The sequence below is a fragment of the Helicoverpa zea genome, chromosome 27, assembly GCF_022581195.2.
Source record: "Helicoverpa zea isolate HzStark_Cry1AcR chromosome 27, ilHelZeax1.1, whole genome shotgun sequence".
Taxonomy (NCBI): Eukaryota; Metazoa; Arthropoda; class Insecta; order Lepidoptera; family Noctuidae; genus Helicoverpa; species Helicoverpa zea.
Window position 1 is genome coordinate 2166993 of NC_061478.1, and position 13825 is coordinate 2180817.

Here is a 13825-nt window from a genome sequence, read left to right on the forward strand (position 1 = left end):
AAAAATGCGTTTCATCGTAGCCCTGTGCCTCTTCGCCATCGTCATGTGCCTTCACAATGCTGAAGCCACGTACAGGAAGCCCCCTTTCAATGGATCCATATTTGGCAAGCGTGGTGTTGTTGGTAAGACAGATTAAAGTTTTAGCTTATTTGTTACTCTCGGGATAAAGACTCCCGGGAAAAGGTAGTCTGTGTCCGTTTCTAGTGCATCTGTATCAAAAATTTGAATCAGCTTAGGCGTTCCATTCCAGCCTGAAATTGCAATAGACAGACGGTGTCACTTTGGATGAAAATTTTACTAATTTAAACTACAGCTTACCAAACATAAAATCAGCCATTTTGTAGCCGTTTTCCGCAAAGATTAGTAGGTTCTCAATTCGGATGTTCTTTTTTTCTTTGCTTTTTAACAAAGTCTTATTTTCAGAATACGACTCAACCGGCAAAGCACTGTCGGCGTTATGCGAAATTGCCGCTGAAACCTGCCAGGCGTGGTACCAAGCCATAGAAAATAAGTGAACATAACAATTTAACGTAATTTTTCATATATTCAATATAATATAGCCTTTTAGCGATGTGATAATAATGTTTTGACTGTAAAACGTATGTAACCTTTAATAATCGTAATAAAGTTATTTATTCATACTGAATTTAAATTGTTTTATTATACATCGTGATAGTTATTCACCGCAATTCCGTACTCGTCCCGGAAACTACTTCCCGCACCTGGATAAAAGGCCTGTCTCTTTTTTAGGCTGAAAGCTATCTGTGCATTTTGGCGGACAGACAGAACGCCAGGGAGATTGCTTTCGCATTTATAAGAAGAAAGATATAAATTATTTTAAACATAGTTACCCTTTAAGTACCGACGTGCGGTCTGAGAGGCCCCGGCAGGTACTTGATTTGTTAGATTACCCTTTTCCCCGCACAATACCAATCCCCGCTTTTAAGTAGCTGTAAGTTTAGTGCCCATGTTGACGTTGGAACAGGCAGTGTTGTTGTCACATGCGTATTTGGTGAGTAATTACGTTTTGAGATTCCGACGCGGCCTCTCAGGCCTCACGTCGGTACTTACGTAAGTTTTTTGTTTTATTTTTTTGTTATAGTAAACTATTATTTTCACAGATATTATGAACTATGGATACAACAGGGACTTCCCCTAATAAGCAAAATAGTTGTGTGACAGATTTACAACAATCAAAGAGATCTCGGACATGTATAAATACACTGAATCCAAATAGTGATTGAGAGCTGGCTAGCGGATGAGGATTCCAGCGGATCAGAGGTAGACGACTTTGGCCAAGATTTTTGTCCAGAGCTGAGGAAGTCAAGACACGAAATACATGGCTTTCATGTAAACCTAAATTGAAAAGAAAATCAAATTATAAATGCTATTCGTGCAAAAAACACGTTTGTTTGCAGTGCGCGAAACAAGTATGCCCTGACTGTGTCTAGAATTGAAGGTGTAGTTGGACTGTGGACATTTTTTTTTTCAGGTTTATGTTCTTGCAATTTTTTTTTTCGAAGAGTTATATTAGTCGTAAGTGAGAAGTACTATTTGTTGTTATTCTGAGAGGAGTATTTTTTATGTTTTGGTTTTTTATAACGAATAGTCTGATTTTTCCCCAAAATTCAAGCCAAATATTATTGTAGTCTTATATTCAAAAAATAATAAAGTTGATTACCTTTCTATATTTATTTATTTTCAAAACCCTTCATTTTTTGTCATAATGCAAGGACAAATAATTTAATTCATCACTTTCTTTAAAAAACTATATAATATACGCGGCCTCTCAGGCCTCACATCGGTATTAACGTTACAAAAAATGCACGTCGGTACTTAAAGGTTACCTTACCAGATTATTTATTATAGATTCATTCATTTGAAAACCGTCCCACCTATTTACTTTATAATAAAGGCAGACATATGCTCTTACACTCAGTTTAGAGAGTATGTAGAATAATTTATTTATTTATTTATTTATTTAAAATACTTTATGCACATTGTACAACGGCGGACTTAACGCCTTAGGCGTTCTCTGCCAGTCTACCTTAGGGTGGTGGTGAAACAGAAGTGGTAGGTGCAACACAGTTTGAGCATAAGTGCAAGAAAATAAAAATAAATATATTTATGTATATATAAATATAATAAATATATATATATATATATATATTACTGAATCCAAGAGAAGAAAGTGAAGAAAATGAACTAGTGTAATGATTCCGCCAACTTGCCATGAATGTGATTACGCAGTTTAATTTTAAACGATAATGTACGATAATGTAGATCCATACTCAACACCAACTAAATCTTGGTGAGAACGTTGATAATTGCTTCAGGGACCCCGAGATTTCATCATGTGTACAAGGATTACAGCTAAATGGCGTCCTAAACTAATATACGATGTTTATAGTGCCAAATTGGTCTTAATAGTCGTCTTAAACTTAGATAAAGCAATTGGTAATTATAATTAAAGAAATAGGTCACTTATGTAGGTGGATACATGTTGTTAATAATTAAAGAGTGCATTTCAATTGATAAAAGGTTATCTGTGTAAACTTAGTAAACCTACATAATCTTTTATTGATGGATGAATTATGAAATGAGCTTGCTTTTGTTGTTTTTTTTTTTCATAGAATTACCGCGTAGTAGTTGGGTACCATTTAATTATGTAAGAATAGGATAACACCGTTTAGCCCACTTAGGCAGCTTAATTAAATCATCAAATTATTGATATAATTTGATTTAATAAATAAATAAATATTGAGTTTTAATGTTTCTTCGGTTACTGAAAACTCATGAAACGAAACGTTTCGTGTAAGTGCGTTCTGATTTACAAAGTAACGACAATGTGGATCGAGCTGTCATTCTGGGGATTTTTTTATATGTATGGGATAGACGTCAATAAATCGAGGTTTCTTATTGGTCGTTTATAGCATTCATTGATAAGACCCAATCAGAATATTCTAATTAGAAGGAATTTCCCTCACAGAAAACAAATTTTAATCTGTCTAATGGCTGCTACATTTTTGCCATTTACGTGTGTGGCAAATTAAATTTCAATTGTCATTTAAATAATTAATGAAGATTTACTGTGTGTTGACCGAGTATCTACCGTGAGAGTTTTACACATCCCAAGAGAAATCACTCTGTCTACGACTGAAATTGACGTCTAAATCCGAAGTCCATTCCGAGGTAAATCAAAGATTATTTTACTCAATTATTACGTATATTTTGTAGAAAATTCATATGTTATCTGCTTCTGTTTGAAGAAGATATGTTACCGATGCGTTTATTTGTAAGTTTGGGCTGTTATTACGTGAAATACGTCGTGTTTAAGTGTTTCTAATTGAGGCAACGTAAAAGGACTGATTATATTATCAGTTTTTTTTGTCAACAACGATCTATAATTGACAGACTGGACGATTATCTATAATGTAGTAAAACTGTCGTCACTTAATTAGCGTAGTTCGAGTGATGTAGTGTCGGAAATATCAACATTTCGTTCAAAATTCAACATCTTGTAATCTACAAGGTATAAGCTCGATATTTCGTGATAAAACTACGTAAATACAAGATCTAAGAATCATTTTAATACGTCCTGTTATTAATGTGAAGTATTTTTATCTAACAACACTGCATAATACAATAATTACCAAAGATGAAATGTCTAATGTACCATAGATGTACCAAGAAATCTACACAAAGTTTTTATGCTACTATTTTCGTTTTAAACCATTGATAATGTTAACCTTGACATTGTCTTAAACAATATATATAGTTGTACAAGTAAATATGTTTTGAAATAAACACTATTACTTCTTAGTACTCTTTTAGGTACTGAATTAAAGAGTTAACCAGTAAGAAAAATGACTACACTATCTTCAATTAAATTACTAAACTGAAAAAGAGTCTCACAGATTATTTAAATGTTAAAAAAATGCACCGTTTGTATGTTTTTATAAATTGTGGGCTACTCATATTATTGAAAACAAAAATACGACTATAACTAAAACATATTATGTGATAATTTTTCAAATGTAGTGACAAGTTTGATTCGGTTTCATTTTTTTATTTACCGTGTGAAATTCAGTTAAATTACAGTGTGTGTTATGAATCGTGTTGTTCTTTGTTTATTTTCAGCGAATACTGAAGAAATACGCAGACTTTGGAACGTTGAAGAAAATTATGAATTCGTAAATAATTCTTCATTGGCTTATCTGACATATAAACAAGAAGGATGAATTAAAAACCTTACTCTTTTTAGATAATACATAGAAAATAATAATCTTCAATAATGTCAGAAACTACAGAACCACCGTTAAAAAAACCTAAGATGGCTGAAACAGTTGACAGTTTCATACAAAACATCATATGTTCGACAAATGACATTCACGCAGTCGTAAGCAATGACTTTTCGTATCCAATAGCATTTACAAAAGTCTATGTCGGCCAAGTGAGGAATGTGAAGGAATTATCTAAAATTATAACAATTTTGAACGAGAAATTACCGCTGAAAGAACTACAGCATTTAAAAAGAGCTAGGAAGAAGGAGGTTTTGCTATGTCCTGTCCGATATTTGAACGTGGCAACACAGCAATCAATTCAAGAGTACATTGAAGAGAAAGTGAATGAGCTACGAGACTCTTTTGAGTACTTCAAAGTTATGGGGTTGCCATCGTTGCCTCCGAAACTAAAATGGCAGCATACGGAATACAGTAAAATCTGGTCATGCAATTTCCATCCTAATGATTACTTAGAAAGATTGTGTGGTAAAGGATTTTTTAATAGTGAAGAACTTACAAAGCACCGTTGTTATATGGGAGTTGCATTTGAAGTAGCCAGATATTATTTGAGTAAAACAAAAACCAATTTGGATGTATCAGACTTAACTTTAAGCAACATTAATGCTACAGTTGTAGTTGACCCATTATTGAATTTAGTAGTAACTGTAGCTTTTGATAACAGAGAATGTCACCCTGTCCAGCATTCAGCCATGTTGGCCATAGACAATGTAGCAAAAACTCAAAACGGCGGGGCCTGGAATACAGACAATATAGAATACGTGACATCAGGTGCTATAGACAAGAGTCTGTTTCTGTATTTAAAAACTAAGTTCCCAGATGTCAAATTTGGCGCCAGAAATTATGTGTCAAAGGAGGTATTGGATGAGAATAAAATGAGTGCTTCGGAAAGTCCTTATTTATGTACTGGGTACTATATTTACATGATTAGGGAGCCGTGTTTCATGTGTGCTATGGGATTGGTCCATGCTCGGGCTAACAGGGTGTTTTTCAGCCTAAACAATGAAAGTCAAGGGGCTCTGTGTTCGAAAACCAAGTTGCATTGTGTGCCATCATTAAACCATCATTTTGAAGTGTTTACCGAATTTTTATAGGTGTTTTGACTTTTTCTTGAATTGTAAAATATGAATGAAGTGAATTGATTTATTCAATATCATTAAAATAAATATATTTTAACAGTTTTATTGTTGGTTTTATTGAAGTCTTCGGAAAGTATCTATGAGTTTGATTGCTAAAAACCTACTAGTAATGTCTCTGTCGTTACATAGCCGTTCAATAAAACGGCTAGCCTTTTGACTCAACAACTTAGCAGTCCAACTGCTACAGTCCGCTAATGTATGTTGCCATTGCAAAGTATATCTAAACAGCAATACTTAAAGTCTATATTTGAGTTATTTGAAGTACTTTCCAAGTTTTAATTTGTCTTCTAAACGAAGTAGCTATGTAATTAAATAAGGCATATCCTTTAATTAAGAATTTTATTGGTAATGTCGATCAGCGATCACATAGGATCGTTGGACTTTAAAGGCCCCTGGCCTATCTATATTTATATATTTCTGTAATAAAGGGGTCTTTTGTTTGTTTGAACTTTATAGGCTCCGAAACAACTGAATCGTTTTGAAAAAATCTTTCTCGAGTAATATAGATAGGCTACATTTTACCTGGGTTTCTATGGGAAGAATTTCCCCGGGATGCTGGTGAAACCACGGGAATCGGCTAGAATAAGCAAGACTATCCTGCGGGAACTACTGCGCGCACCCGAATTAAAGGAGGCGGGTTTCCTCCATAAATGGGCTATCTAACACCGAAAGACTCTCTAAATTGGTCCAGTAGTTCCAGAGACTACCGCGCCCAAACAAACCTTACAGCTTTACAATAATACTACAGATGTAATAGTATACCTGCTCCTATGGTATTGTGTCGCGAGTGACATAATCCTGTATGTTACTCATACATATGACTCTATGTATATAGGAGCCTAGAGTTACAATGTCATCATAATGACTAGAAGTGACATAGATTCTGTTCTAGAAGTTTTTTAAGGAACTCCTTTTCAGAAAGATACGAATGGAAGAGAACATCATGATAACTAATGAATGCTTGCTTTCACTCTCGGATTTTCTTGCTTCCTGAAAGAAGCAGTTCCATATGAACATAACACAAATAACATGGCTACCTGTTGTAGATCCAAATCTCCTGCAACCTCAAATTTGCCTCTGAATATTAGTACTGTTTAGGACATAGACCTCCAAGCCGGGCCTGCGGGATTGTCCACCCACGCGAGTTAACGCGGCTCTGGTACCTACACTATCGGCTCCAGAAGGAACATGGTGGGTTTTATTCAGTAAGAGTCTGACACTCCCTCACGCTGCACCCACAGCGCGAGAGGTCATCTGATGACTTCCCACTCTTCAGATTTTAAATGATGTAGAGGCTTTGCCTATTTAAAAATCTACCAGCTGCAACAAAGGCCAGAGAGTTCTTTAAATGGGTGGTTTCCATTGGAAAGAGGTTCCCTTTATACGCCCAATTACTTGAAAACGAACCTCTAACGGCTCTTTCACACGGCAGTCCAGTTTTTTGCAGGATACCGTTTTTTGCAGGATCCCGTTTGATCGCAAAAGATATTATATGCTAGTGTTCACATGAGCAAACCGCATGCAGGATCCTGCAAAATGCTGTTCCCGTCGATTTGTGCGATTCGGTTTTGTCACTTGAAACTTGATCGTTCGTCCAGTAAAAAGCGGGAATCCTGCAAAAACGGACGCTGTGTTCACACGTAGTTCAGTTTTGCAGGATACAGTAAAATGCCGGTCCCGCAAAACTGGACTGCCGTGTGAAAGGGCTGTAACGGAAAACGACACCTTTTGTAACTACAACTCCACTTAAAGAGAAAACCTTGCATAATTTGTAGATATCTTACCACTTAGGGATTTTTTTTCACTGTGCCCATATTGAGAAATCACACCCTTTCCAACGTGTTTTAATGCTCTTAGGAATATCAAAAATACGTACTACACCAGAAAGACAGCCGTAGGCCTTTTTTTGACTTCATAAGTAACTTTTTCATGCAAAAAAATCTGCAGTTTTCACATTTGGAGCTGATCAACACAAAATCTTTGTGTTATATTACACCATAGACATATGTTATTAGTTTCAAATCCACATCCACCCGATCACATGAGTATTATAATGGCAATTTGAACTGTACCAAATAATGTGGCTACTAATGCTTTAAGTTCATTCAATATGTGCCCAATTGCGTCCCCCTCCCATAGCGACATCGCCACTGCAATCCAGACTCTTGTCGGATTTAAACGCGCAAGCGCATAAGAAAATACAAAATTTTTCTTGAAAAATATCAATGTTCTAAGTTTGAAATTTGGTGTGTTAAAAAAATAGAGGTAATAGAGAGTTGGGACAGTTAAAATGGCAGTTTTTCGCTGCTTTTTTCGCGTGAGTGACGCTTTTTGGTGAGTTTTTCGTTTTTTTTTTTGTTGCGGTTGCATTTTTTTTTTGGTAGTTTATGTGGGTAGTAATTTTTACGACCTCTACTTTTTATTTATTTTTTGCCTAAAATTAACTGCAACAAAAGTTTTTTTATGTTTTTTTTTTGCGTATGAAATTATGTAACAATTTTTTAAATCATAATTTTTAATTACGTCATACCCGATTATCATTACCGGCAAAACAACCTCAAAATACTAAGCCTTATTACATAACATTTTTTGATAAAAAAAAAGTCTTTCATACAAAAATTAGGAACCGTATCCAGTCAGCAAAATCTGGTTCACACTGAATACCATTACAATAACTCTTGCTTAAACTGTCAGCTTCCGCAGAGAGATCCGTGGATCTTATTTCTATGTGCATAAGGTACATTTTTGATTGTCAACAGTTAAATTAGGAGCGCCTTCCCTTCACGTGGGTAATAAATGTACGGCGTATTAGGTCTTGGGCACGATATAGAATGGCTTCTTTGAATGAAATGGATTGACTGCTGAAAAGCTGGTGGTGAATTAATTAATTGATCATTTATTTGGTATAAATTTTTATTGAAAAAAAAAAAACAGTAAAAATGTAAAAGAATAGTCCATCGATGTCGGGATCAGGGCCAATTTCGGTGGTTAAAAAGACAAGTTACTTTCTTTTTTTTAATATAGTAAGAATTGTCCAGTAGTGGACTTTTTAATGAAAGATGACGTGAAAGCACATGTATAGAAGTTTATAACAATTCTTCTTCGGATACGTCATGATGATCATATTATGTAAGGAGTACGTATTTATTGAAAACCTATGCTCTATTATGCTAAAGATTTTTTAGCTCCTCCTAAGTGGATGAACTGATTTTGGTCATATTCTGATTTCTGAATAGTTTGAAAACACAATCTGACTCGGTAGATGGCGCTGCTGCCGGTGTTTTGTTTTTTAAACTACGTCAGAAAAAGAGGTTTTCAATTAGGATGTTTGTAATTTTTTCTTACATAAAACGCCTCTTTGAGAATGCTAATTAATTAATCATCTTAGGTCTTGTCATCACAATACCATTCATCGCTCCACGAGTCAAATATCATATTACATAGTGATGGTGTATATTTACAATAGTATCTTACATATTATGTGCTAACTAGATCAATCTCGTTATACATAAGTGACTTTTCAAGGCCATTTTTTATATGAAATGTCATCAGATGACCCCTCCCGCTATGGGTGCAGCGTGAGGGAGTGTCAGACTGTTACTGACTGAAACCCATCATGTTCCTTCTGGAGCCCTTTATGTACCAGGGCCGCCGTAACGCTTTCGAACAATCCCGCAATATTTCAAGGCCTGGCTTCCATTCTTTTAATTTAAGAAGTAGGGTTTGATGCTAAGAACTTTTTGAATGGGATGAGGGATTTGCAGACTTTTCGTGTTTTATAAGTATTTAACTTAAATTCTGACAAAAACACCTCACTCGAGTAGAATACTGGGATTTTTATCCCAGTATTCTACTCTACTCTACTCTTCTATTCAGAATTGGCTGATCCGGTAAAATAAAACTCTAGCACTCAGCTGCATCTGCTTAGACTAGAAGTCGATCCAAACATACTTGTGCTTGGCAGATGACGATGATAAGCACAGTCATTTAGTTACTTTCAATCTTCGCAAATATTTTGCTCCATTGATGTAGAGTAGATCGCCAATATTCAGTTACACGTTCCTTCTTACATCAACAGAAGCTACTATCATACTAGAAATAACCAGACGTTACTAGTAATGATATATGATGACAGTCGAGGAGTTCAAGGCTAATCAGGGGTTCCTGTTATTCGACCTATCAGGCTTGAGATAGATCTGTCTAGGGACTGAAGTATAGTAGGTAGGTAGGTACTTGTGAAGACATGTGTAAAATTAGGATGTTGAAAAATTTTGACATTTTGGAAAAATATGCGTCTTGTTGCAAGATGCTACGTTTTGTACAAAATAATTGTGTAAAATTACGGTGTTCTGTTTGGTTTGTTAAAATAACAGTTTTTTTTCTGAAACACATATGCATAATTAAGGATCTGTATTTGTTTTAATGATAAATAAATAAGGAACCCACGTGTAAGAAAAATATACGCCACTCATATTTTTTTGTCTTTTGCTGTATTTACCCCGAAAAGATTGTATCGAATTTCATAGAACTTTCAAAGATCCCAGGTTACGTGCACTTAGTTTGAACGCATAAAGGAATAGAAGCTAGTTTTTGGGAAAAAACTTTTAAAAAATCATATGTATGGATATGGATAATATGTTTAGAGGCAGAAGAAACTTATTATGTTATATTAAAAAAAAACAATTTCTAAAACCAAAATTTCTTCTATTTCAGACACCAGAACAAACGACACGTGCCATAAGAAAGAGACACACACCGTACCTACGAGTGAGAGCGAGACAGCAACACTTTCTCAGCTCCGTCCCCCGTTAGAATATTAATGGAAATCATCTGTATTGGTGTTATTGCGACTGTGATGAAGAACAATTTAGCTGTCATTAATCTATTGTACTGATTTTTAGCAAATCTTTTTTGGAGAACGACCTTTTTGTCGTTAATGGTGAGATTTTTCTTTCCTTCTTTCTTTTCTAAATGGGCGTGGTAGCACGGTGTGTGAGAGTTCTTTTATTTTGGGTGGAAATTATTAAATGATCCCTCTCTCAGCGTGAGGGAGTGTCAGACTCTTACTGACTAAAACCCACCATGTTCCTTTTGGGCTCCAAATTTTTATGCATCATCTTTAAAAAATCCCGTAGCATGTGTGAGGGTCCTGGATTTTATAATGTCAATAGGGGGTAAACGAAGTTGAAAAATCGTCCTTCTAATATCTACGGGGGTATTTTTTTTTCCGGGTTATAAGCTCTTTTTCGATGACCGTAGGCTACCTATCTAATCACATCATAACCAGCCTTTTTAGTCTATAGCCTTCTTCGATAACTAGACTATCTCACAATGACATATTTTTTCAAAGCGATCCATTAGTAATTAGCGTTTAAGTAAAGAAAGAAACTTCAGCACGATATTAGTATAGATTTACCCATAGTAGGAAAAGTTCTTCAACTGCACGATGAATCGACTAAAATCGGATGAATTACAAATTATAAGTTTACGTGATCAGCACCAATTAAACAAACACAAATAATCGTCAACATCGAATTAAGAGCTTCCTTGTTTTTCACAAACGATTAGTTGTTTATGATGGGAGGGAATCTTCCATGGGAGGGATTTGTCAGCTCCACTTTATTACTGATGACAAAACTGAAGGTTATATGACTGATCAACATCATTTCTTAGTAGCCATTTGAGGAAAATGGCGCAGAGTCAAGACAGCGATTAGGAGACAGAAATAGAGAAAAAACATCTTAAAGAATGAATTGCAGCTAAGTAGATAAAAAATTGGTAATATGTTATTCTGATATATAAGTTACTAGCTTCCGCCCGCGGCTTCGCCCGCATCAAGTTCGGTTATATCGCGTTTCCAAGAGAACTCTTCAAAAGTCCGGGATAAAAACTATCCTATGTTCTTTCTCACGGTCAACTCTATCTCTGTACAAAATTTTATTAAAATCAGTTCAGTGGTTTGGACGTGAAAGCGTAACAGACAGACAGACAGACAGGAGTTACTTTCGCATTTATAATATTAGTAGGGATGACAAAACAGTAGGTTATGTTATATGACTGATCAACATCATTTCTTCGTAACCATTTGAGGAAAATGGCACAGAGTCATGACTTCATGAGCGTGATTACAGGCAGAAAAAAATAAATAAAAGAAATGGATTGCAACGAAGAAGATGAAAAGTAGCTTATATGTCATTCTGTCAGCTTTATATATTCTTGCTCAGTTATCCCGATGCGGGTAGTAGTTCTTTCAGGAAGTGGGCTAGATCGTAGATGTGCAAGCTACAATTATTGCTAAGTTATCCGAGTGCGAAAAGTAGATCCCTTAGAAAGCCGGTAAAACCGCCGACAGAATCTATTAAGCTATGTTACTGGGAGGTTTCTTAATATAGTGTCATATATTTAGTAGTTTTTGCGTGATAAAACAACAAGTATACACATATCCAATCTTTTATATTTTTAATATTACCACGAAGTATAGCGGTAACACATTTGATCTATCAACCAGCAGGCTAACACATACCAACTACCTAACCTTTTCATCACTACACAAAAGATTATCCAACGACCTACCTTCGAAACCAATCCCATGATTGTCAACTGAACACCATTGTCCTTCGCCCTTGGCCATCCATGATGTCACCTCATCAGTACTCGTGATGATGACAGATCTCTATCTGTGTAAATAGTTTGATTGGGTGTTACTGTGTGCGTGAATGTTGGGTAGAAGGCTTTGGCCAGTGGTGTGAAGTTGGTATGATGTTCAAGACCCAAGTTGGCACATAAATACTCTCTTATTGAAAATGTGTGGTCCCAAAAACGTGGTGGCTAGTGGTTGAAACAGTCTCTGAATTCTATGCCAGGTCACGCATGTGCCAATGTAACTTTTCCAAGTTAAATGTACTGTTTTATTCATATAGTTTATTTAACTATTAAACCATTTAACCAAGGCTGATGATGAAGCGGTCCTAATACCACACCACCTTAACCTGATTCAATCAAAAATGGTGACGAAAATGTTCTTGCATGAAATCATTACTATACTTTAAAGCTTCATATTATACAATCCAATTTTTTCCTTAGAGGACTTTTTATTTAAAACATCAAATCACCCCTCTCCTCTCTCTGTGGGTACATCATGAGGGAGTATCAGACTCTTACTGACTAAAACCCACCATGTTCCTTCTCAAGGCCTTCATGTACCAGGGCCGCAGTAACTCGCGCGAACAATCTCCCTCATAAGGGACTATGATCCAAAAACTAGTCCACAAAAACTGTCTGCATAAAAAATCCCTTCATCCATTCTCATGCTTTAAAATTCGCGACACACTGTTTAATTGTGTTCAATAGGTATTAATTAAAATCATTGTGTGTACCACTACGCTTCGTTATTACTTGTCATTGTAGTTAATTGGCTGTTGGGCTTGGCTTGAAGATTTCAGGATTTGAGAAAATACTTTTTGGTTGGATTTAGGGATAGAAAAACGCGTTGGAGTTCCTGCCAAACCTTTTTGTCGACATAAAACTGCATTTAATAAGTTGTTGCTCTCATACCTACCTATTATAGTTTTGAAATAACTCGACCTAGACCTTACCATGAATTTTAGAAGGATTTATGATAGACTAGCTTCCGCCAGCGGTGTCATCCGCTTCCCTAGTAAACTACTTCCCGCACTCGGATAAAAAGTAGCCTATAAGCCCCTAAGTTTCCTCGATGTTCGGGGAAAGAAAATGGTGTAAATAAAATCCCTATTTAAAGTCTAGATTATGTTTAAATATGAGTAGAAGTGGAGAAAGTTTTAAACCTTAATATCGAGGAAAGGTTTTGGAGTATGAATAGAAAGAAACATAACAATAACTAATTAGATATCCTCTTTACTCGTACAGTGAGCATAAAAGCGTTGATTTTCAGATTACAAAAGTGTAACTGGATTTTTCAAAGGAGAAATTGTTGTTTCAGTCATCAATTTATGCTAATTGTATTGACTATATTAATGGTCGAAATGATGGTATCTTGTAGGCACCGTGGATGCAATGTCATTCGAGAATAGCTTGGGAACTATTTCGCGCATCTGCATAAAAGTCTACAGCCGTCATCTGGAATGTATTTTCATTATTGTCCCTACTGGTCCTGAGATTAGCACTTTCAAACAATCTCTGCAGCTTTAATATTAGTAGCTTGATGTTACGTTCCCGTAGAAAAAGTTCAGCTATTAATTAGGGATTAACGCTCAATCCTTCTCCGTGTGAGAGGAGGCCTGTGCCCAGCAGTGGGACAATAAAAAGGCTGTAAGTAACTAATATTAATTAGGGAACGGTAACCCGATTTGGGGGCTGTATCGTGTGCTGATTTTTGTTTAATTTCGATTATGTATTTAAAATTGT

At 35.7% G+C, this 13825-nt stretch overlaps 2 protein-coding genes across 3 annotated transcripts; both read left to right on the forward strand.

Annotated features, from left to right (window-relative positions):
- LOC124643444 (neuropeptide SIFamide) lies at positions 1–646 on the forward strand. Its single transcript, XM_047182431.1, has 2 exons — positions 1–122; positions 424–646. Exons 1-2 carry the CDS (start codon positions 5–7, stop codon positions 513–515), a joined length of 210 nt encoding a protein of 69 aa, XP_047038387.1. The 5' UTR covers positions 1–4; the 3' UTR covers positions 516–646.
- Positions 647–2983: 2337 nt separating this feature from the next.
- LOC124643293 (probable inactive tRNA-specific adenosine deaminase-like protein 3) lies at positions 2984–5485 on the forward strand. 2 transcript variants are annotated; one of them, XM_047182217.1, is made up of 2 exons: positions 2984–3192; positions 4141–5485. In XM_047182217.1, exon 2 carries the CDS (start codon positions 4295–4297, stop codon positions 5393–5395), a length of 1101 nt encoding a protein of 366 aa, XP_047038173.1. In that variant the 5' UTR covers positions 2984–3192; positions 4141–4294; the 3' UTR covers positions 5396–5485. The 2 variants fall into 2 exon arrangements, with proteins under 2 accessions (XP_047038173.1, XP_047038174.1); XM_047182218.1 differs by lacking the exon at positions 2984–3192 and adding an exon at positions 3436–3532.
- Positions 5486–13825: the final 8340 nt, after the last annotated feature.